General features: G+C 41.4%; 2 protein-coding genes across 2 annotated transcripts; one reads left to right on the top strand and one right to left on the bottom strand.

Annotated features, from left to right (window-relative positions):
* The first annotated feature begins 34 nt into the window (after positions 1 to 34).
* Positions 35 to 10,471, top strand: LOC119336552 (tubulin-folding cofactor D-like). Its single transcript, XM_037608601.1, has 17 exons — positions 35 to 359; positions 1,139 to 1,686; positions 1,921 to 2,023; positions 2,149 to 2,325; positions 4,415 to 4,591; positions 5,294 to 5,410; positions 5,542 to 5,646; positions 6,043 to 6,213; positions 6,300 to 6,515; positions 6,854 to 7,052; positions 7,149 to 7,354; positions 7,523 to 7,747; positions 7,866 to 8,417; positions 8,802 to 9,071; positions 9,308 to 9,352; positions 9,751 to 9,933; positions 10,016 to 10,471. Exons 1-17 carry the CDS (start codon positions 141 to 143, stop codon positions 10,307 to 10,309), a joined length of 3,807 nt encoding a protein of 1,268 aa, XP_037464498.1. The 5' UTR covers positions 35 to 140; the 3' UTR covers positions 10,310 to 10,471.
* Positions 10,472 to 10,974: 503 nt separating this feature from the next.
* On the bottom strand, positions 10,975 to 15,612 carry LOC119336562 (methionine aminopeptidase 1A-like). The gene is made up of 17 exons (XM_037608610.1): positions 15,466 to 15,612; positions 15,312 to 15,390; positions 14,902 to 14,952; positions 14,266 to 14,421; positions 13,804 to 13,879; positions 13,579 to 13,626; positions 13,441 to 13,485; positions 13,243 to 13,342; positions 12,963 to 13,014; positions 12,847 to 12,888; positions 12,657 to 12,718; positions 12,457 to 12,555; positions 12,192 to 12,265; positions 12,018 to 12,087; positions 11,819 to 11,884; positions 11,623 to 11,711; positions 10,975 to 11,348 (listed from the first exon to the last, which is right to left on the bottom strand). Exons 2-17 carry the CDS (start codon positions 15,377 to 15,379, stop codon positions 11,259 to 11,261), a joined length of 1,188 nt encoding a protein of 395 aa, XP_037464507.1. The 5' UTR covers positions 15,380 to 15,390; positions 15,466 to 15,612; the 3' UTR covers positions 10,975 to 11,258.
* Between the last annotated feature and the right edge of the window lie 8,411 nt (positions 15,613 to 24,023).

Below are 24,023 nucleotides of genomic sequence, written 5' to 3'. Positions count from 1 at the left end.
GCGCACAAAGAAACACGACGGCGCAGTCTCCGGCACACTCGCAAGTTTTTTTGACTCGCAAGTCGCAACCACCTGTCCACTCCGCCGCCGCCTGAGCTCCGGCGACGGAGGAAGCTCCGCCATTCCCAGAGACTGTCTTCATGCCTGCCCCGCCCGACCAGCCCGCGGCCACTGGCGCTGGGGATGCCTCGACTGATCCTACTGCCACTGCTGTCTGCGACGACGTGCACGACTCCAAGGAGGTCGTCCTGCGGCGGTACTTCCTTCAGGAATGGGAGCTGGTCTCCGCCATCCTCCGCCGCATCGTCGCCGCTGGCGGCGTCGCGGAGCCCGCTGACGTCCACAGGATCCGCTCCATCGTAAGCTCTCTCACCCCACCCCTTCTGGATGTTAACTGCCGCTGAACCATAGATCCCAACGAGAATAATGTTTAGCCCTGTAAGCAATGCTAGATTCTGCTTGTTTGGTACGGATCACGGAAGAGCTTATTCTGTTTCAACGTTGATTATTAATTGCGTACACAAAATCTGAAGAGATCATGTAAGTTTTCAAGTCCCGTGCTCTTGGGAAATGGCAAGCCCTCGTTTGGATGTCTTTGTTTCAGTGAACACTCGATGAGTGCTGGATAGTACTCCCTCCGTTTCTAAATGTAAGTCTTTTTAGAGATTCCACTACAAACTAACATACGGATGTATATAGACATATTTTAGAGTGTAGATTCACTCATTTTGCTCCGTATGTAGTCCATAGTGGATTCTCTAAAAAGACTTATATTTAGGTCCGTTCCTAAATATAAGTCTTTGGAGAGATTTCACTATGAACCACATACGGATGTATGTAGATGCATTTTAGAGTGTAGATTCATTCATTTTGCTCCGTATATAGTCCATAGTGAAATCTCTACAAAGACTTATATTTAGGAACGGAGGGAGTATATGATGCAATTTAAGCTGTTTAGTGGACTAGCTAGCAAATTTGCACTGGAAATTGATTGGTTTTGTCAATCTGTGAACTACAATTTATGCCAAACCCTTCATGTTTAAAAGCTTGATACAAATTAATGCCATGGTTTTTGTTGGGAACCTTCATGTTTAAAAGCTTGATACAAATTAATGCCATGGTTTTTGTTGGGAAATAGATGGACAAATATCAAGAAGAAGGTCAACTTCTCGAGCCATACCTAGAAGACATCATCTCACCAATTATGTCATTGGTTCGATCAAAGATAATGGAACTTGGTGCTGCCACAGATGAGCTCCTTGAAATCATCAAGCCTCTGTGTATTATCATCTACACCCTGGTCACAGTCTGTGGGTATAAGAGCGTCATCAAGTTCTTCCCTCATCAGGTTTCAGATCTAGAGCTTGCGGTTGCTCTCCTTGAGAAGTGCCATACAATGAGCTCAGCGACAGCTCTTAGGCAAGAGAGCACAGGAGAAATGGAGACCAAGTGTGTCGTTCTGTTGTGGCTTTATATACTGATCTTAATTCCATTTGATATCTCCTCTGTTGACACGAGCATTGCTGCCACTGATCACATGCCTGGGTCTGAGGTTGTTCCACTTGTGACAAGGATATTGGACATCTGTAAGGATTATCTCTCCAACTCTGGTCCGATGAGAAGGATGTCAGGGTTGCTGCTTGCAAGGCTGTTGACTCGTCCAGACATGCTGAAGGCCTTCAGCAGGTTATCCTTTACAGCTTATAGCCATCATGCATGGACATTTCAAATTGCTAAATCACCTTCAAAAGTATCCTGTCACCAGAGTAACTGTCAAATTTCTATCACTACTAGGAACTTTTTATTGTCTGAATTGAATGCAAAAATGTTAAAAAATTGTATTTAGCTAACCATGTCTTTGTAACTTATGGCATATATAGTAGAGGAAAATGTAATGAGTTGCCTTTATTTTGTCTTCAGTTTTATGGAATGGGCACACAAAATCTTGTTGTCTGTCACAGATGACTTTGTGGATCAATTTAGGTCCATTGGCATAGTGGAAGCTTTAGCATCAATATTTAAGGTTTGACATTGCCGTTTTTTTGTTTATTTCTAACGTCATACTGCATATGTTCTAGAGATATCTGTTCCCAGCGGCCTAACAATTCTATAAACACCATATTTTTCTTTTGGTTCCTCCTGTTGCAGATTGGTAACAGGAGAGTGCTACATGATGCCAATTCTGGTATTTGGAACGACTGTTCATTTGTGATGAAGACTAATATTGCCATCAGAAGTCCCCTCCTTAGGAAATTTCTGGTCAAACTGGCACAGCGAGTTGCTCTCATTAGCCTGGCTCCCCGTACGCCATCATGGCGCTATCAGGTTTGAAATCTTTCATTGTTAACCTTTGCTTAATCAATATTGTATGGGATATAATAATGCTTACTTGCTTAGATTACTCCCTCCGTTTCTTATTATTTGCATATAAAATTTTTCTGAAGTCAAACTTCGTAAAGTTTGACCAACTTTATAGGAAAAAATATCAGCACTCACAACACGAAATCAATATCATTAGGTGCATCATGAAAATAATTTTCATAATATATAACTTTAGTATTGTAGGTATTGATATTTTTAATATAAATTTGATCAAACTTTGCATAGTTTGACTAAGAAAAATTGTATGCGGAGTAAAAAGAGACGGAGGGAGTACATTTAAAATATATAGATCCTTTTGTGCGTGTGCAGCTTCTTTTTTGAGTAAAGTTGTAGGCACAATGTAAAAATTGTTTACTGCTGGTGCACCTGGTATTCTTACGTTCAATGTTCCATTACCTGGTTTAAACAAAACATGTGTCTGATATGGGTGTGCAAGCTCATAAATTATATGCACAATCCAGAACTCCAAATCACATCTTTTCTTTTGGAGAACAGTAGGGCACAGCGTTACTGAAAATATATTTGAAAATAAGGAATCGGTATTCCACAAGATGTAAATGATACAAAAATTGCACGAAGGGCCAAAAACTATCAATTTGCATCCTACTTGATGTACCGAACATCTTTGCAGTGATCACATCCTGCTCATGGATTTCGTTTGTTAAATCTGGATGTGTGAACCATCCATATGGTAGCAGTTGGGTAAGAGCTTGTCTAACATACTGGAGCTCCAACATCTGCTCAGTTAAGGCATAGCTTGGTACTAACTTAGAATCCAACTTCTGTGGGATTCTGGTAAAAGTAAACAGTTTATAGGAAGGTGTTTTTTTTTAATTCAAAATACTGTTTATTTCTTGGGATTACTGGAACTTCTTTCTGGGACGAAGCCTGTCAAAACTAATGTGGGGATTAGCTAAGGACATATAAGGTAATTAGGTGCATCAAAGGCGCAACATGTACCAAACTAAAAGGCGAAGGAAAGCTAGGACGGTAGCCGAAGGCTTGCCGGGACACCTATGGGCGCGGGACATCCATGGAGTTATGGGCATTCACGAAATCGGCCAGTACATCTTACTCTGGTGCCTGATTGAGGGCACGGCGCTCTCAGACGCACCAGACCAGCTCGTGTGGGAGTGGAACGCGTCGGGCATATACACTGCCAAATCTGCCTACATCGCTTCCTTCCACGGTTCGACGACCTGCAGCAACTGGAAGCTCACATGGAAGAGTTGGGCACCCCCCAGAGTGAAATTCTTCCACTGGCTTGTCAGCTTGGATCGATGTTGGACGGCGGACCGCCTCGCCCGGCATGGACTGCAGCACCACACCAGTTGCCCCCTTTGCAGCCAGGAGCCTGAGACGCTGCGCCATCTCCTACTTGGGTGCCCCTTCTCGAGGCATGTCTGGTTCGAGATCCTCTCTTGTATGCACATGACTTGCAGGCCCCCGGACAATGAGGCTACCCTCTTTGGTTGGTGGCATGATGCTCGGCAAGTCACGCCAAAGGCGATGCGCAAAGGGCTGGCATCCGCGACACTTCTTACATCCTGTATGATCTGGAAGCACCGAAACGACTGCATCTTCAACAACGCGCGCCCTTCCATCCGAACACTAGTTCACGGCATTAAGGAGGAAGCCAGACTTTGGGCTGTGGCAGGCGCTGCTGGACTTAGAGTAGTCTTGCCCCCGACCTGGGATGTGCATTAGCTCATGTTCCCAGACTGTAATCCGCCTCCTAGGAGGGCTGTAACATAAAACTCTCTCTTTTCAATACAATAGGTCCTTTGCGTTCTCCCCAAAAAAAACATGTACCAAACTACACCACATCCCTTCTTTTCAAAATTGCTGAGTGCTGGCAGTGATTTAGCTTCTAGTTTCCGAGATGGCTAATGCAGAAGAATCATTTAATAATTGATATCATGTTCTACATTTATCTTTTATCGGATGCATTCTGTGAGAAACTTTTGCTATTATGTTGTATCTGTTCGTCAGTTTGTTCTACCATAGTGCTTACTGGTTTTCTGTCATGCAGTCAATAAGTAGTTCACTGGGTGCAAACCTTTTAAGTTCTACTGCTGCGTCTTCAAGTGGATCAACCCAACAAGTGAACATTGATCAAACAGACACATGTGGGTTGGAAGAAGACATGGATGTTCCAGAAATTGTGGAAGAGATAATTGACTTACTATTGACTGGCTTGAGGGATTCCGTATGTTCTCATCGAATACTATACTGTACATTTAGTTTGTTCTCTGTGTCATGTTTAATAAATTTACGGATAATGTCTTCTTTGCTTTAGGTAGGTCCATCATCTCTACTGTGTTTCTTTCTTCCCGTGTGCATGCATGCTGATTAATATCATTATTACACCAGTATCTTTACTGCAAATCTGCCACCGCTGCATCCTATGTAAATATGCAACTGTACTCCAGATTATTCAGTATTTTGGAGACTTTGACCATCAATGCTACCCAGTCTTGTTTGATCTTCTTTAGATTTTATAAATCGTTTACATATAAGTGAAATATAATTTGATTCAGTGCAGCTTGTTTGGATGGGTTAGAATAGAGGCGATGAAACCTTTTCGTGGGCATTAATGTACATTAAAGTTTCATTGTCATATGGAGTGTGAACATGCTTCAAACAGTCAATTTGCCTACCTGCCACATAAATTCTCTGCAGCAGCGGTTGTTATGACGTCTCCTTCTTGCGACTATGCTTCTCTACATGCAAAAAGTAAATGTTTTCATTCAAAATATTGATGTTTCATTCAGATAGGTGATGCACTGTAGTCTCTGATGAAATTTTTTATACTTAAGGATACTTTGTGAACTATTCATCTTTTCATTTACCTCGAAGATTGTAGCCCTCAAACTAAAAAGTAAAAGCTTTTTTATTCCTCTCTGTCCAGGATACTATTGTGAGATGGTCTGCTGCCAAAGGTGTTGGCAGGATAACTGCACGTTTAACACCTGCACTGTCTGAAGAAGTTCTATCATCAATCTTGCAGCTTTTTTCTCCTGGTGAGGTCCGTTTATGAGAACTTCATAGTATCCTTTGTTTGAAAATATTTTCAGATTCATCTTCCAGCTTTCAAAATTGCAATTCTTATTTAGTGAATTACTTTAGTAAATAACTCATGCATTTTGAATACTGAAGGGTGATGGTTCCTGGCATGGAGGCTGCTTGGCTTTGGCTGAACTTGCTCGGAGGGGGCTGTTGCTGCCTTCTAGCTTCCCTGATGTTATTCCTGTTATAACGAAGGTACGTAATAGAATAATACCAGATACCACCTCTATGTACCAATGAAGTTATCTCTTGACTGCTGGCAGCAAAGATGCTTACTGCTCCCTCTGTAAACAAATGTAAGACGTTTTAAATCACTATATCTGATAACCAGTAGTTTTTAACTCTCTTTTCTGCAAGATACTTTTGTATCTCTATCCGATGACCAGAACTTTTGTGAATTATTTGTGCATGCTTCATTTTTCTGGCATCATTGCAATGTGGGCGTGCTGTTGCATGCCCCCACGTGCTCTTACCTATCTTCTGATAAATTATTTATAAGATACTTAAGTGTTGGCACCCTTGTTGCCTTGTATAGTTATAATACAGCAGCCTAGTGTCCCAGTTGACTTCATGGCATATTTTTCTTTGCAGGCTTTACACTATGATGTGCGTAGAGGTCCACATAGCATTGGCTCACACGTAAGAGATGCCGCAGCATATGTTTGTTGGGCGTTTGGTCGTGCCTATACTAACTTAGATATGAAGGCAGTCTTGGAACAACTTGCTCCCCACCTTCTAACGGTTGCTTGTTATGATCGAGAGGCAAGGTTCATTTTGTGCTGCTTTCATTGGTGGAATGATATTTTGATAACTGTTTCTAATGTGTCCTTTGCCGTATCTGATTTCAGGTTAATTGTAGAAGAGCTGCTTCTGCTGCCTTTCAAGAGAATGTTGGAAGACAGGGAACTTATCCGCATGGCATTGATATTGTGAATACAACAGACTACTTTGCACTGGCTTCACGGTCAAACTCTTATCTGAGTGTCGCCGTTTCTGTTGCTCAGTATAAGGAGTATGTGTATCCCTTTGCAGAAGAGCTACTGTGCAATAAAACAACTCACTGGGTACTGTAATACTGTGCAACTATTTTTTAGTTGGGGTGAAATTGCTTAATTTTCCCTACTCTGGCAACATTTGCCTATTTTCTTATTTCCTGTGCTTCAATCCTGTCAACTTCTGCTTGAATCATTTACATAGCAAATACAGATGTGTTATTTACTTCTGTAAATTATTGTAACAGCAACACCCATTGTTTAACATAATGTTAGTTTGACGATGATCCCTGTTAAGCATCCATGGCTTTTCATCAGTCATTTTTATATCCTTTTGTCGCCATGTTTTTTTCCTATTGTTTTGTCTATCCATAGACCACATGATTTGGCTGAACTTTCTTTCTTGTTAGGAGAAAAGCCTGAGAGAGTTGGCTGCGCAGGCCCTTGCTTTGCTTGTGCAATATGATATGGATTACTTTGCTGGGCATGCCCTTCAAAAGTTAATTCCCTGCACTCTGTCATCAGATCTGTGCACTCGACATGGGGCCACTTTAGCTGCTGGCGAAATTGCTTTGAAGTTGCATCAGCTTGGTTTCATTTTTACCACAGGTAAATGTCCATATCTGGATTATCTATGCAGTACTTTTCAGTGAATTTCTTACCCTAAAGGCCTAAAGGGGGCCTTGCATCTGTGCATATCTGTAGACATGCAGAGAGGTTTGTCAGGTATTGTCCCTGCAATTGAAAAGGCACGCCTTTATCGAGGTAAAGGAGGAGAGATTATGCGCTCTGCTGTTTCCCGATTCATTGCATGTATTTCCATGGCTGCAATATCCTTGAATGAGAAGACAAAGAGAAGTTTAGTTGAAACCCTTAACGAGAATTTGAGGCATCCCAATTCTCAAATACAGGTGAGCTTTCTTTTTTCTTGTACTAGCAATGCAATAGTTAAGATAGCAGTAAAGGCTTGTTGATGTCCATTTAGTGTCATTTGTTGTTGCTGCTGCTGTTTCATACTGTACAAGCATGACACTGTTGTCCCGCATTGTTGACTGGGTGCTATTCACAATCTTTTCCAGTGTGCCGCTGTTGACGCTTTGAAGCATTTTATTCCAACATATCTGGTTTCTGCTGGTGAAAAGATTGCTAATGATGTCATTTCGAAGTATGTGACGCTTCTAGATGACCCGAATGTAGCTGCAAGACGAGGCGGGGCGCTGGCCCTTGGAATATTGCCGTACGAGTTCTTGTTATTAAAATGGATGCCTGTCATGAGTAAGCTCTGTAGCTCATGCACAATAGAGGTAGTGAAATTTCCTATTGACATTTCAGCAGCAAAACATATATAAGGAACAATAACTCGTGCTGTTGATGCATTTCTTGAAATCTCTGACTGAAACTCTTATTTCATATAATATGCAGGATAAGGCTGATGATCCTGATGCTGAAGCACGAGTGAATTCTGTTAGGGGGCTCATTCTGGTCTGCGAAACATTAACATCTAATGTTGATCAGAGCTCAGATATTGGAGAATCTGTATATGCATACATAAAAGTTGAGGTCATGCCAGCTGTATTCAGAGCACTTGATGATTATGCTGTAGATAACAGAGGAGATGTGGGTTCTTGGGTACGTGAGGCAGCAATGGATGCACTAGAAAGATGCACGTTCATCCTCTGCAAGAGAGATGCTGTTGCAGTGAGAGCAGCACCAGCTGCTGAGGATGAATCTCAGCCAAGCGACATGGATGCAAATGCAATTAGTACCACATACCAACTATTTGATTCTGCTATTGCACAGGATCTGGTCGCTGGCATTGCAAAACAGGCAGTTGAGAAAATAGATAAGATAAGAGAAATAGCAGTCAGGACTCTGCAGAGGATTCTGTACAACCAAGAACAGTTTGTCCCGTCTATACCTTACAGGAAGTTGTTGGAAGAAATTATTCCCAACAATTCAGATTTGGAGTGGGCAGTAAGTAATTTTTCACCAATTTCATTTCTATTTATTGCCAAACCCACTATGATCTATCATATTTCATATCTAATGCTTGTATTGTGGTACGTTGTACAACTAGCTGTGCTGCCCTCAGCTCTTATCTTTTTAATGCTCAGTGCTCACCAACTTTCTTTATTCCGAAATGGTAGTCATCTCGGAAATAAGTCCTTAGGCGTTTAGTTTTGTAGTGACCGCGGCCCATAAGTACATTTGTTTTGTTTAACACATACATTGCCATTTTGACAATATTGCCTCAATAATAAATTGCACGCTGATTCATTTTGCACCATTATGTGCATTATATTAAGGGTGATCGTACTGTCACTCAAGCATCAACTGATAGTCATTTGCCTTGGTTAGGTTCCTACAGTATCATATCCACGATTGGTGAAGATTCTTCAGGCTAGCTGTTACAGCAGACCTGTGCTTTCAGGGCTTGTGATTTCTACCGGTGGGTTGCAGGAGTCTTTGAGGAAAGCTTCAACATCAGCTTTAGTAGGATACTTGCAAGATTCAAGTATTAATATAGGTGATGAAGGGAAAAGTAGAGAGTATCTATTGAGTCGTGACATTTTGTGGGTTCTCCAACGTTACCAGAAGTGTGACCGTGTAATTGCACCCACATTGAAGGTAACATAGTGTATACATATATCTGAAGCTGGATGCATATTTTTTGTCTCTAAGATATGTTGTATATTTAAATTCTAGCCTGTTCATGTTTAGACTGATGTGATTATCACCAGTTCTAGTAATTTAGTTTCGATTTGACAAGTTTAGTCTGAAAGTTCACGTGTTTCTACATTGTTGTTCGCCATACATTATTCTTTACTCCTTTTGGTAAATCTAACGAGGTCCCTGTATTGCAGACTATCGAGACTCTGCTCAGTAAACAGGTTTTCTTGAACAAGGAGGTGAGTTAATTTTAGCTATGTAAGAAGGATTTTTAGTAAGACACCTATTGTGCTTAACATTGCGAGGCTGATCTGGAAAGCTAAATTCCATTCTTTTGACCTTCATTTGTAGTGGCAGATGAACAAAGCTCATTTTGTTAAGCATTAATACTGACAGACAAAGAAGTGGAACTTGATGATCAGAGAAACCAAAACTATTACTATTATACTGCACATTTTTTATTAGTTGACAACTTAAAAGCTCATAAAATAGGATATAACTTACAAAGTCTACGCTTCATCATAGTATAAGGGCAATACATTGTATGATACTTGGTTATCTGATGTTGTTAGGTTGTTTCCACATCTTAGCTATGTTTACAAAGCTGTATATCTTCTGGCCTTGCAACGTTAAACAGGGGCACGGCGACTTCTACAGTGAATTGGTAAAATTACTAGGCCCTGAACTAAAGGGATCGAAGGACTTCACGAAGTTATGTGCAGGCCTCTCAATCCTGGGATATATTTCTTCACAATTGGATGGAACTGGCACCAAGGCATTCTCTCAACTTCTAGTGTTCCTAGGCCATAGATACCCCAAGGTAACATTTGATATATTTCTTGCCTGAGAAGTGCAGAACGCCAATGGTGGACCGAACTCAGATACTCTCTGCCAACTTGCAGATCCGGAAGGCTGCGGCTGATCAGGTGTACCTTGTGCTGCTGCAAAATGACAGTCTGATCTCTGCGGAAGATATGGATAAAGCCCAGGAAGTGCTCGCGGAGACATGCTGGGAAGGAGACGTCGAGGAAGCGAGGCACAGGAGGTCAGAACTGAATGCGATGGCTGGTTTTGGCGTTGCCACCTCGCAGAAGTCCGAGAACCGACAGGGAGCAAGAGCTCCCGATGTTCGAAATGCTGCTTCAACTGATGAGAACACGTCTTATTCCTCACTGGTTGAATTCAGTGGGTACTAGGAAGCAGGGGGCCATCGTTCTCCCCTTCTATAATGTACACCGTTGTGCACTACACTTGTACAATATTTCGTTTCAGCGTTTATCTTAATTTTGTATATTAGGCATTTGAGACATTTTTTGCTTGAAGAAATGCATTACACGCAGCAGCAGCAGCTTAGTTCATGATCAACAACAAGGTTTGCAAGAAGCTTTTCTGCTATGAGCCTTAAAATGGAGTAAGCTGGTGTAAAATGTCACCAGTTGCACCCGAGGCTTGCATCCCAGTCGATATGAACCGACAGTCTACCAACTAGAGATGAAAACAGAGCGGAAGTGGACCGTATCTTTTAGGGGAAACGGAAAGAGAAGTTCAGTGCAGAAACTGGTGCGAAAAGCGAGGTTTTTAGCTCTAAAAATCTCCATTGGGACATAGACAAAACAACAAATTGTCTAGTTACACTCCAAGAATGCAATACGGAAATTCTGTTTGCACAAAAATTCTGCTGAAAACACTGTCCTGTTTCCCACAAGAAACTTAAGTTGCCACTTCCATTTTTCCCTTCCATTTTGTGGATTCCCATTTTCGCGCTTCGTTTCCATTCTGTTCTCAGAACCGGCACAGTTTTCACTGCACTCATATTTTTTTATCTTATTATCACCAGTCGATTGAACATAGCATAATGGGAGGACCTCATGTAACAATATAACTCGGCATGAATCTGCTCAAAATTGTATGAATCATCATATGTTTGACTCTCATGACATAGCATAATGGGAGGACACCTCATGTGCCCAACACCACATTCAACTATATAACTCAGTTCGAATTGGCACAAATGATCGACATTCGGTAAAAAGAACAATGGTTGCAGCAAGTTGTGACCCAAGGAAAATCCACGCGGTTTGGCCTCTGGAGAGTCGACACCGTCTCAATGGCAAGTTGATCAAAAAGATGTGCTCGTATCACTTGCTATTTGCTGACACCGGGCTTCAACCATGGGTAGACGTCCGGTGATGAGGGCAGCCTTGCTGTCAAAACTTCAACTCCGGTTTCCGTCACCTAAGGGCATAGGAGAACAGAGAGAATGAGTTTGTGTATACCATCAAACAGCAGAGAAAATAAGTTTATCTTCTTAGACAAACTGGAGGCAGGCCGAAAAAGTGAAAACCATGTTTGGTCTACATGTCCAATTTTGACAAAGGATTAACCTACGGCGCAGATTTTGAGGCGACAAAAACTTTGGAAAAGACACCCACGTGGCCACAATGCCATCCACACCACACACTACATGAGCAAATTGGATCGATTCATCTAAACAAAACAACATACTCACCAAAAGGGTGTGCTCAAATTGAGCACTACGTTTACCATCTGCAGTCACTGCAGTCCACTCGTCAGGCCATAGACGGTCACGCCAAAGTCCTGCAAAATATGAAATCTTTCGTTATAAAACAATGCAGCAGACCTAGGCCAAAAGTAGCATCGAGGCGTTCAACCGCACATTGTGTTTGCCACTGTCACACACTTGCCTGTGTTAATCATTGGCTCAATTGTAAATGTCTGACCAGCTTTCATGATACCAACAGCCTTGTTTCCTACATTATGAAGCAACCATATCTCATATTCAATGGCATTTTGTAGCATTTGGACATAAATATACTAAGGTAAAGCTTATATAGCTTTAATAGAAGGAATGCAAATAAGAAATACAAGCTGCAAGAACCATACTTGAATAATGAGGGATGTTCGGGGCACAGTGGAACAATTCTCCTATGCCATGACCACAATAAGATTTCACCTGGAATAACAAGATACGGGAGTAAAGGTGCAATTATATAACACAAAAGGTAACAAAAGAGCTAAGCTATTTCAGGATCAAGTCGGTGCCAATGCAATACTGACCACAGATAAACCTGACATCGATGCATGTCGACTTATGACTTCTCCAACTTCCCGAAACCTAACTCCAGGTTTAACTGTGCATCAAAATGTGTAAATTTAAATGGCATGTCTCATTTCAGAGATGCTGTTTTCCAAAATCTTGCAGGAATTTCAAACAGAAGAAAATTACATTTCTTCCGGTATGATATAATAGCCGCAAGAGAAAATGATAAGAAACAAAGAAAGGTGAAATTACTAAATTACAAGAATTAAACCGGAGCATCACCTATTGCGATAGCTTTCTCCAAGCACTCATAGGTACAACGGACAAGCTGTTTCGAAGCTTCATCAACGTTTCCAACAAAATATGTATCATTCAAATCACCTGCAGTTAATAGTTGCATCTTACAGGTTATATGTCTAGTCAAACACCAAATATAACAATTTTAAGTGGTTAAATACAGCATCAGGCGCCTGAGACTTTACCATGAACACCTTTATAGTATACAGTAACGTCAATGTTTACAATGTCACCATCTTCAAGTTTTCTGTTAGGAACATTTAGATAGAAACCGATGGTTAACCTTACAAATGTAAATCAAAATTAGACAAAGCAACATCAGGTTCAAGCAAGAATGAGATAAATGATTAGCTCTATGTGTAAATATCAAGGGACCTGGCATCTGGAATTCCATGGCAAATGACTTCATTAACTGACCTGAATACAAACGACGATAATAAGAAACATCACTTGATGCTAAATAGTAAGTAACAAATAATACAATAACCTACGTGCAGCATGACTTCGGGAAGAAATGGTAATTCAATGGGGACGGGTATCCACCTGTAGATCAAGAATGGAAATTACGAAAAAGATCGAGATGCATATTAAATAGCTTGGGAATACATTTAATTCTCTTATGTACAACAAATGTTAAGACATAAAAAACAAGTACAAGATTCCCTGAAACATTTCATGAGATATGATAGTGATTTAAAAGGTATATTCATCACTGATTCAGCTGGTGATCAATTTGCTGCATTTCAAAATTTTCAAGAAGGTTAATCAGACCTCTGGCAATTGTCTCCTCATGAATCACTCTATCAATTTCATCTGTTGTAATTCCTGGCTTGATTATACGAGCACCTGCATCTAAAACTTCTCTTGCAATCTAACAGTAACAGTTGGGAACAAAGTGGAATGGGTCAGTACAATGCCACCATAACATTTCATTATTTAAGTACAAAACTTGATGTGCTGAGAACTTACTCGGCATGTTTCCCTCATCCTTTCAATTTGCTCAGGGGTCTTGATCTACAGAAATAGCAGAAAAAGATCCAGCAAAATAACATCAGATATCTATTTTTGGAATATATATGATACTTGCATATCAGTGGAATGCTCTACCTCTACTCTTTTCTGCAAATCACTGTCAGGCTCGATCTTGGGGATTCCCTAAAAAAGTTTATCAAACATCAGAGGATATGTACTAGAGCAGATTACAGGATAACAAAATACTGCCAACTTAATGATCCTCTCTTTTGGTACAGGGATCTATATCATTCCAATAGTAATGCTAAAAAGACACAAAGAGGATGGGATGAAATAAACTTAGCCACAGTTGATACTTACATCAAGCGCCCAATCAGGTTTCTCGATTCCGTCTGGCACCAAACGCATCTTTGATATAGGAAATGGTCTCAATGGACTAAAACCACAATAAATACAAAGTAAAAAAAAAAAGTTAGTCCTATGCTACAGAATTAGCTCCAAATGCAATAAAATCCAATTATATGAGAGAACTGCTTCTTTTGGTTTACCCAGACTAATTTTGTCAAGGAAGTTACTAATATATAGACATAACAGAAACTAAAAATAAGGTACCCATATGCCAGGCATGATCTCAATAAACTGTAATACATGATCAGTTGATATAAACTATAAAGTAAGAAATGCATTTTTAAGTAGTTTGCCCTAGAGGTACATACAAAACCAAAATGCACTAGCAAGATACTTTATATTGTTGGTTATAAGAAACAGAAGCATCGGCATTAACACAACAACGTAGATATAAATATGTGGCAAAAAAAATACCCTGTCCAATCAAAACGAGGAAGCTCCATAGTCCGGGTCCGCCCTTTTTTCAAACAATATTTCCAGCCTTCTTGAGACAGCTGGGATGTCAGTGCATCTACCTTTGTGTGAACAGACTTGTGAGAGGCCCATGCTGCCTTGAAACAATCCTGCGAACTGTGGATGATTTGCGCATTAGTATAAAGTGTTTTCACTCAGAGGCAGAATTTACCCTGTACTGGTAAGTACGCTAACGCCTTCAATAGATGCTTAAATATCAAAAGATCCATTTTCTTCAGCAGGTAACTCAATTTTCCTCACTACTGAAGGTCATCGAAAGATGTATTGGACAGAATGGTAGACTGAACCAAGGCCATACTTATTGGTGATGAAATTGGTAATACAGCATAGAATAAACATCTAGAAGGCTTTACTAAGATAACTGGCAATCTAAAAGGAGCAATTCTTACAAGTCCATTCAGAACTCTACTTAGAAGTATTAGTATCAAGGTCTCCAGGACAAACCATAATTCATGTCAGCTGACTACCAAGGACAATCTAGCTGTGAAATGAGCAGCACCTATAGAACAGCTGAAAATCTTCACCGACACTATCGCAGTACAAAACTGTGGGAAGAAAAAGGAGGTTGCAACTCACCAGAAAGCAGCAGCTTCACGGGGGAGCTTCAGTTGTGCGCACTTGGGGCATCTGAAAATATCGAACTGTTAGCAAACATCTTAACAGAATAGCTCGTCTGGTTCCTTCGTGCGCACTCCACACCATGGATCAAATGGGCAGGGGATGGAATAAATGCCCCTCATATAACAAACTAAAACAAGGATCCCACAAGTAAAGATCCGACGACATAACTTCCCTCTTTATAGCGCCCCTGCAAAGTTGCCCAGGACAATGACTACTTGCGCTAGATTGAGGATTCTAGAGCATTTAATCTGTCGAGTGCTTAGAACTCGTATAATTGGTAGCAGCCGGAACCGAGACGGCGCCGTCTTTCAGCTATTTTCCGACTAACTGGTGGCGGCCGGAGGAAGATGGGCAAGAAAACGTACTGGAGAGACGCGGGCTTGCCGCAGCGAGCGCAGTCGAGCGGCGACGACTCCGACGCCCCCTTCTCCATCTCTCAGCTGCCTGCGCCGCACGGGTGGTAAGATGGCCGACAAGAGGGGTGAAATGAAAGCGAAGGGCGCGAAAAGATCAACTCACCTGCAGCGGGGCAGGGGTGCGGCGCGGCGGGGCTAGGGTTCAGGCGGCGCCGGCGGTTGACCCTAGGGAGGGAGAGTCAGAGGATGGAACAGAGGGGAGGAGGGTTTTATTGCGGCCAGACAAGTTTGGTGAACTTGAGCCGGGCCGGGGCGGCGTCGGGTAATCAAGAAAAGTCTTATCTTAAACTTTACAAAATATGTATATGGCAACCGTGTGGCAGATTGCGAAAACTACTGTATGACCCGAGTAACGTCTGATCTCGATCCTGTGTCTATTCCTCCCCTTCGATCGTCTTCATCTCTGCACCACCGCATAAATCTTCCTTATCGTGAATTTGGCCAGCAAGGCACGCCGGCTTGAAGAGATGCGCTCACACGTCTGGCCGCCCCGCCGCAGTGAGGAGATGGGGGACGCCTGCATCGCAGCCCCGCGCTTCGCTGACAGGCTGTGTGCCTGCTCGTCATGCGTCGCGACCTCGGCGGGCTGGGTCTCAACGCCGACGCGCTTCGCCTCTCACCGCACCTCTTCGATGGCCACGACGATGCCTAGGTACGCCCAGAACTGGAAACCCCTCCCATCTCCTCGGAGTCATCACCAACGGCAGCCCAGGACTGGAAGCTCCCCGTTGTGCTCGTTTTGCTCTCTAGGACGACGAGACGGCTTGATTTGTTGTTGTTTTTAGATTGTTTTTTGCATGTGATGCGGGGCGCAACGAGGCGGCTCCAAATTCATATACCTTTGTTGCTCCTGTTCTTTTCACCAACGCCTCTTGCTGTTGTTGCTGCTCACCTCTCTGTCGCAACCCCTTGTAAGATTCAGTGTTGTATGAAGCTTGGGTGAATAGACTAATCATTACAATCAGGTTCGGTTACTTGCATGACCGACGGACTACAAAAGGCTCCAACCAAATCACTATACAAAAGCCTGAAACACTAGCATTGAGACAAGAGTTTGAGTTGGGATCCCTGATCTGCACGATGGTGACGCACTGACGATCCTCTCCTCTACTTGCATAGTAGAAAATGAAAATAAAACCTTTGTAAATTTTTGCACTGAGTTCGGGTTTATGGTTTACCACTGTATCAGTGCTCATCGATCTAAATCGGGCCTAGACGGCATAAATCGAGCATACTTGTGGTCCTAACAACCCACAAGTAGACCGACAACTCAAACGATGTTTTATTGGAAGCAACATGTAAACAATATTGGTAACGATTGGTTGTACCGGACGATACTTTCGACCTAAAAAACCCCATTGAAACATTGAAAGTAGTTCAGGTTTTCATGTCCGGTAACATCTGCATAAACAACATGGTAATTTTACATACTGCAAACGCGATAACTTATGCAGCCCAGGCCAGGTAATATTTTGGACCTAGGAACAGAATTCTTGAAATATAGCCGGTAACTTTTATGTGTATAGCATGCTAATTTATGCACCATAGACCTAACAGCTTATTTGCAACACTGTGCTAATTTCTACCGAGGAATTTTATTCGTAGAAAAATACCTCGGTAGTTTCTGTTTAAATAGTATAATAACTTACACACTGCATATTTGATAAGTTACATATGAACACCGTGGGAGGAGGCTATGCAGGCGGAGACGAGGCCGGGAAAAAATACTACTTACAAACACCACGGTAATATTGACCAAGGAGGAAAAATGTGTCGAAAAATATTTCAGCGGTAGCTTCTATGTAAGGAGAAAAGTTGTTGAAAAACATACTCCGTTAACTTCTATTCAGCACGGTAGTACACACACTATAGACATGATAACTTACACAAAAACACCGCATTAACTTTGATCTAGGGAAAAAAAGTTGTTGGAAACGTACCCCTCGGTAAATTTTGTGTAAACAGTATGGTAATATACGCACCACAAACTTGACAACTTAAGCACAAACACCATGATAACTTTGACCCGAATGAAGTTGTTGAAAAGCATACCCTCGGTAATTTATGTGTAAATAACATGATAATTTACCCACCGAAGACCTAATAACCCCCGCTCAAACAACATGGAAACTTTTTGACCTTGAATTTTTTTTCGTTGAAGAACATTAACCCTAATAAGTTCTAGGTAAATAGCACCGTAATGTACTTACTATAGACACAATAGCTTAAGTAGAAACAGTATGATAGCTTTGACCCACGGAAAAAGTGGTCGGAAACATATCATTGGTAAATTTTGTATAAATAGCATGGTAATATACACAACACATGCCTGATAAATTACGCACAAAGAGCATGATAAGTTTGATTTGGGTGGATGAATTTGTTGAAAATATACCCCGGGAACTTATGTGTAAATAGCACGGTGATAGTCTTGTTGGGGAACGTAGTATTTCAAAAAAATTCCTACGCACACGCAAGATCATGGTGATGCATAGCAACGAGAGGGGAGAGTGTCGTTCACGTACCCTCGTAGACCGTAAGCGGAAGCATTATGATAACGCGGTTGATGTAGTCATACGTCTTCACGATCGACTGATCCTAGTACCGAACGTACGGCACCTCCGTGATCTGCACATGTTCAGCTCGGTGACGTCCCACGAACTCATGATCTAGTAGAGCTTCGAGGGAGAGTTACGTCAGCACGACGGCGTGATGATGGTGTTGATGAAGCTACCGACGCAGGGCTTCGTCTAAGCACCGCTACGATATGACCGAGCTGGATTATGGTGGAGGGGGCACCGCAACGGCTAAAAGATCAAATATCAACTTGTGTGTCCATGGGGTGCCCCCCTCCCCGTATATAAAGGAGTGGAGGAAGGGAGGGGCCGACCCTCTCTATGGCGCGCCCTGGGTAGTCCTACTCCCACCGGGAGTATGATCCCCCCTCCAAGTAGTAGGAGTACGAGAGAAGGAAGGGGAAGAGAGAAGAGAAGGAAGGAGGGGGCGCCGCCCCTCCCCCTAGTCCAATTCGGACTAGGCCTTGGGGGTGCGGCCTGCCCTAGGCAGCCCCTCTCTCTTTCCCGTATGGCACAATAAGGCCCAATACTTCTCCCAGCGAATTCCCGTAACTCTCCGGTACTCTGAAAAATACCCGAATCACTCGGAACCTTTCCGGTGTTCAAATATAGTCGTCCAATATATCGATCTTTACATCTCGACCATTTCGAGACTCCTCGTCATCTCCCTAATCTCATTCGGGACTCTGAACTATCTTCAGTACATCAAAACACATAAACTCATAATACGGATCGTCACCGAACGTTAAGCGTGCGGACCCTACGGGTTCGAGAACTATGTAGACATGACCGAGACTCATTTCCGGTCAATAACCAATGCGGAACCTGGATGCTCATATTGGCTCCCACATATTCTACGAAGATCTTTATCGGTCAAACCGCATAACAACATACGTTGTTCCCTTTGTCATCGGTATGTTACTTGCCCGAGATTTGATTGTCAGTATTCAATACCTAATTCAATCTCGTTACCGGCAAGTCTCTTTACTCGTTCCATAATGCATCATCTCGCAACTAACTCATTAGTCACATTGCTTGCAAGGCTTATAGTGATGTGCATTACCGAGAGGGCCCAAAGATACCTACCTCTCCGACAATCGGAGTGACAAATTCTAATCTTGATCTATGCCAACTCAACAAACACCATCGGAGACACCTGTAGAGCACCTTTATAATCACCCAGTTACGTTGTGATGTTTGGTATCACACAAAGTGTTCCTCCGGTATTTGGGGGTTGCATAATCTCATAGTCTGAGGAACTTGTATAAGTCTTGAAGAAAGCAGTAGCAATGAAACTAACACGATCATAATGCTAAGCTAACGGATGGGTCATGTCAATCACATCATTCTCCTAATGATGTGATCCCGTTCATCAAATGACAACACATGTTTATGGTTAGTAAACATAACCATCTTTGATTAACGAGCTAGTCAAGTAGAGGCATGCTAGGGACTATAGGTTTTGTCTATGTATTCACACATGTACTAAGTTTCCGGTTAATACAATTCTAGCATGAATAATAAAAAAATATCATGATATAAGGAAATAAATAATAAATTTATTATTGCCTCTAGGGCATATTTCATTTAATCTCCCACTTGCACTAGAGTCAATAATATAGTTCACATCGCCATGTGATTTAACATCAATGGTTCACATATGTATGTGATTAACACCCATAGTTCACATCGTCATGTGACCAACACCTAAAGGGTTTACTAGAGTCAATAATCTAGTTCACATCGCTATGTGATTAATACCCAAACAGTACTAAGGTGTGATCATGTTTTGCTTGTGAGAGAAGTTTAGTCAACGGGTCTGCCACATTCAGAGCCGTATGTATTTTGTAAATATTCTATGTCTTCAATGCTCTACACGGTGATACTCTAGCTAATTGCTCCCACTTTCAATATGTATCCAGATTGAGACTTAGAGTAATCTGGATCGGTGTAAAAGCTTGCATCGATGTAACTCTTTACGACGAACTCTTTTATCACCCCATCACCGAGAAACATTTCTTTAGTCCTCACTAAGGATAACTTTGACCGTTGTCCAGTGATCCACTTCTGGATCACTATCGTACCCCCTTGCCAAACTCATGATAAGGTACACAATAGGATTGGTACACAACATAACATAGTTTACAGAACCTATGGCTGAGGCATCGGGAATGACTTTAATTCTCTTTCTATTTTCTGTTGTGGTTGGATTTTGAGTCTTACTTCAACTTTACACCTTGCAACACAGGCAAGAACTCTTTCTTTGACTGCTCCATTTTGAACTACTTCAAAATCTTGTCAAGGTATGTACTCATTGAAAAATCTTATCAAGTGTCTTGATCTATCTCTATAGATCTTGATGCCCAATATGTAAGCAGCTTCACCGAGGTTTTTCTTTGAAAAAATCCTTTCAAACACTCCTTTATGCTTTCCAGAAAATTCTACATTATTTCCAATCAACAATATGTCATTCACATATAATTATCAGAAAGGTTGTAGTGCTCCCACTCACTTTCTTGTAAATACAGGCCTTTCCAAAAGTCTGTATAAAACCATATGCTTTGATCAACCCATCAAAGTGTATATTCCAACTCCGAGATGCTTGCACTAGTCCATTGATGGATCGCTGGAGCTTGCACATTTTGTTAGCACCTTTAGGATTGACAAAACCTTCTGGTTGTATCATATACAACACTTCTTTAAGAAATATCCATTTAAGGAATGCAGTTTTGACATCCATTTGCCAGATTTCATAAAATGTGGCAATTGCTAACATGATTCGGACAGACTTAAGCATCGTTACGAGTGAGAAAATCTCATCGTATTCAACACCTTAAACTTGTCGAAAACCTTTCGCAACAGGTCGAGCTTTGTAGATAGTAACACTACTATCAGTGTCCGTCTTCCTCTTGAAGATCCATTTATGTAACTTGGCTTGCTGATCATCGAGCAAGTCAACCAAAGTCCATACTTTGTTCTCATACATGGATCCTATCTCTGATTTTATGGCCTCAAGCCATTTCACGGAATCTGGGCTCATCATCGCTTCCTTATAGTTCGTAGGTTCATCATGGTCTAGTAACATGACTTCCAAAACTGGATTATCGTACCACTCTGGTGCGGATCTTACTCTGGAAGACCTGCGAGGTTCGGTAGCAACTTGATCTAAAGTTTCATGATCATCATCATTAACTTCCTCACTAATTGGTGTAAGAATCATTGGAACTGATTTCTGTGATGAACTACTTTCCAACAAGGGAGAAGGTACAATTACCTCATCAAGTTCTACTTTCCTCCCACTCACTTCTTTCAAGAGAAACTCCTTCTCAAGAAAGGATCCATTCTTGGCAATGATCTTGCCTTCGGATCTGTGATAGAAGGTGTACCCAACAGTTTCCTTTGGGTATCCTATGAAGACGCACTTCTCCGATTTGGGTTCGAGCTTATCAGGTCGAAACTTTTTCACATAAGCATCGCAGCCCCAAACTTTTTAAGAAACGACAACTTTGGTTTCTTGCCAAACCATAGTTCATAAGGCGTCGTCTCAATGGATTTTGATGGTGCCCTATTTAAAGTGAATGCGGCTGTCTTTAATGCATAATCCCAAAACGATAGTGGTGAACCGATAAGAGACATCATAGATCACACAATATCCAATAAAATGCGGTTACGAAGTTCGGACACACCATAACACTGTGGTGTTCCAGGTGGCGTGAGCTATGAAACTATTCCACATTGTTTTATATGAAGGCCAAACTCGTAACTCAAATATTCTTCTCCACAATCAGATCGTAGACACTTTATTTTCTTGTTACGATGATTCTCCACTTCACTCTGAAATTCTTTGAACTTTTCAAATGTTTCAGACTTGTGTTTCATTAAGAAGATATACCCATATCTACCCAAATCATATGTGAAGGTCAGAAAATAACGATACCTGCCATGAGAATCAACACTCATTGGACCGCATACATCGGTATGTATTATTTCCAATAAGTCACTAGCTCGTACCATTGTTCCGGAGAACGGAGTGTTAGTCATCTTTCCCATAAGGCACGGTTCGCAAACATCAAATGATTCATATTCAAGTGATTCCAAAAGTCCATCTTTATGGAGTTTCTTCATGCGCTTTACACCGATATGACCCAAACGGCAGTGCCACAAATAAGTTGCACTATCATTATCAACTTTGCATCTTTTGGCATCAATATTATGAATATGTGTATTACCACGATCGAGATCCAACAAACTATTTTCATTGGGTGTATTACATTTGAAGGTTTTATTCATATAAACAGAATAACAATTATTCTCTGACTTCAAATAATAATCGTATTGCAATAAATATGATCAAATCATATTCATGCTCAACGCAAATGCAAAATAACATTTATTTAGGTTCAACACTAATCCCAAAAGTATAGTGAGTGTGCGATGATGATCATATCAATCTTGGAACCACTTCCAACACACATAGTCACTACACCCTCAACTAGTCTCTGTTTATTCTGTAACTCCTGTTTTGAGTTACTAATATTAGCAATCGAACAAGTATCAAATACTCAGGGGCTACTATAAACACTAGTAAGATACAGATCAATAACATGTATATCAAATATACCCTTGTTCACTTTGCCGTCCTTCTTATCCACCAAATATTCCGGGTATTTCTGCTTCTAGTGACCATTTCCTTTGCAGTAGAAACACTCAGTTTCAGGCTTTGGTCCAGCTTTGGGCTTCTTCACGTGAGCGACAACTTGCTTGCCATCCTACTTGAAGTTCTCTTTCTTTCCATTTGCTCTTTTCTTGAAACTAGTGGTCTTATCAATCATCAACACTTGATGCTCTTTTCTTGATTTTTACCTTCGTCGATTTCAGTATCACGAAGAGCTCGGGATTCGTTTTCGTCATCCCTTGCATATTATAGTTCATCACAAAGTTCTAGTAACTTGATGATGGTGACTAGAGAACTCTGTCAATCACTATCTTATCTAGAAGATTAACTCTCACTTGATTCAAGTGATTGTAGTACCCAGACAATCTAAGCACATGCTCATTGCTTGAGCTATTCTCCTCCATCTTTTAGCTATAGAACTTGTTAGAGACTTCATATCTCTCAACTCGGGTATTTGCTTGAAATATTAACATCAACTCCTGGAACATCTCATATGCTCCATGACGTTCAAAATGCCGTTGAAATCCCGATTCTAAGCCTTTAAGCATGCTGCACTAAACTATCAAGTAGTCATCATATCGAGCTAGTCAAACGTTCATAACGTTTGCATCTACTCCTGCAATAGGTCTGTCACCTAGCGGTGCATCAAGGACATAATTCTTCTGTGCAGCAATGAGGATAAACCTCAGATCACGGACCCAGTCCGCATCATTGCTACTATCATCTTTCAACTTAGTTTTCTCTAGGAACATGTAAAAAACATACGGAAGCTATAACGCGAGCTATTGATCTACAACATAATTTGAAAAATACTACCAGGACTAAGTTCATGATAAATTAAAGTTCAATTAATCATATTACTTAAGAACTCCCACTTAGATAGACATCCCTCTAATCATCTAAGTGATCGTGTGATCCATATCAACTAAACCATGTTCGATCATCACGTGAGATGGAGTAGTTTTCAATGGTGAACATCACTATGTTGATCATATCTACTATATGATTCACGCTCGACCTTTCGGCCTCAGTGTTCCGAGGCCATATCTGCATATGTTAGGCTCGTCAAGTTTAACCCGAGTATTTCTGCGTGTGCAAAACTGGCTTGCACCCGTTGTATGTGAACGTAGAGCTTATCACACCCGATCATCACGTGGTGTCTTGGCATGATGAACTTTGGCAACGGTGCATACTCAGGGAGAACACTCATACCTTGAAATTTAGTGAGAGAACATCTTATAGTGCTACCGCCGATCTAAGCAAAATAAGATGCATAAAGGATAAACATCACATGCAATCAATATAAGTGATATGATATGGCCATCATCATCTTGTGCCTTTGATCTCCATCTCCGAAGCACCATCATGATCACCATCGTCACCAACGCGACACCTTGATCTCCATCGTAG

This window comes from Triticum dicoccoides, chromosome 1B (assembly GCF_002162155.2).
Source record: "Triticum dicoccoides isolate Atlit2015 ecotype Zavitan chromosome 1B, WEW_v2.0, whole genome shotgun sequence".
Taxonomy (NCBI): Eukaryota; Viridiplantae; Streptophyta; class Magnoliopsida; order Poales; family Poaceae; genus Triticum; species Triticum dicoccoides.
This window is presented reverse-complemented; position numbering and strand designations above follow the sequence as displayed.

Excerpts from the sequence above, each read along its gene's own strand:
- LOC119336562 (XM_037608610.1), bottom strand. The coding sequence starts at position 15,379 with ATGGAGAAGGGGGCGTCGGAGTCGTCGCCGCTCGACTGCGCTCGCTGC. Across the intron at positions 13,015-13,242 it reads TGAGGAGACAATTGCCAGAG|GTGGATACCCGTCCCCATTG; the intron begins GTCTGATTAACC and ends CTTGATCTACAG. Across the intron at positions 12,889-12,962 it reads TTCCCGAAGTCATGCTGCAC|GTCAGTTAATGAAGTCATTT; the intron begins GTAGGTTATTGT and ends GTTTGTATTCAG.
- LOC119336552 (XM_037608601.1), top strand. The coding sequence starts at position 141 with ATGCCTGCCCCGCCCGACCAGCCCGCGGCCACTGGCGCTGGGGATGCC. Across the intron at positions 6,214-6,299 it reads TTGCTTGTTATGATCGAGAG|GTTAATTGTAGAAGAGCTGC; the intron begins GCAAGGTTCATT and ends ATCTGATTTCAG. Across the intron at positions 7,748-7,865 it reads GTAGCTCATGCACAATAGAG|GATAAGGCTGATGATCCTGA; the intron begins GTAGTGAAATTT and ends TATAATATGCAG.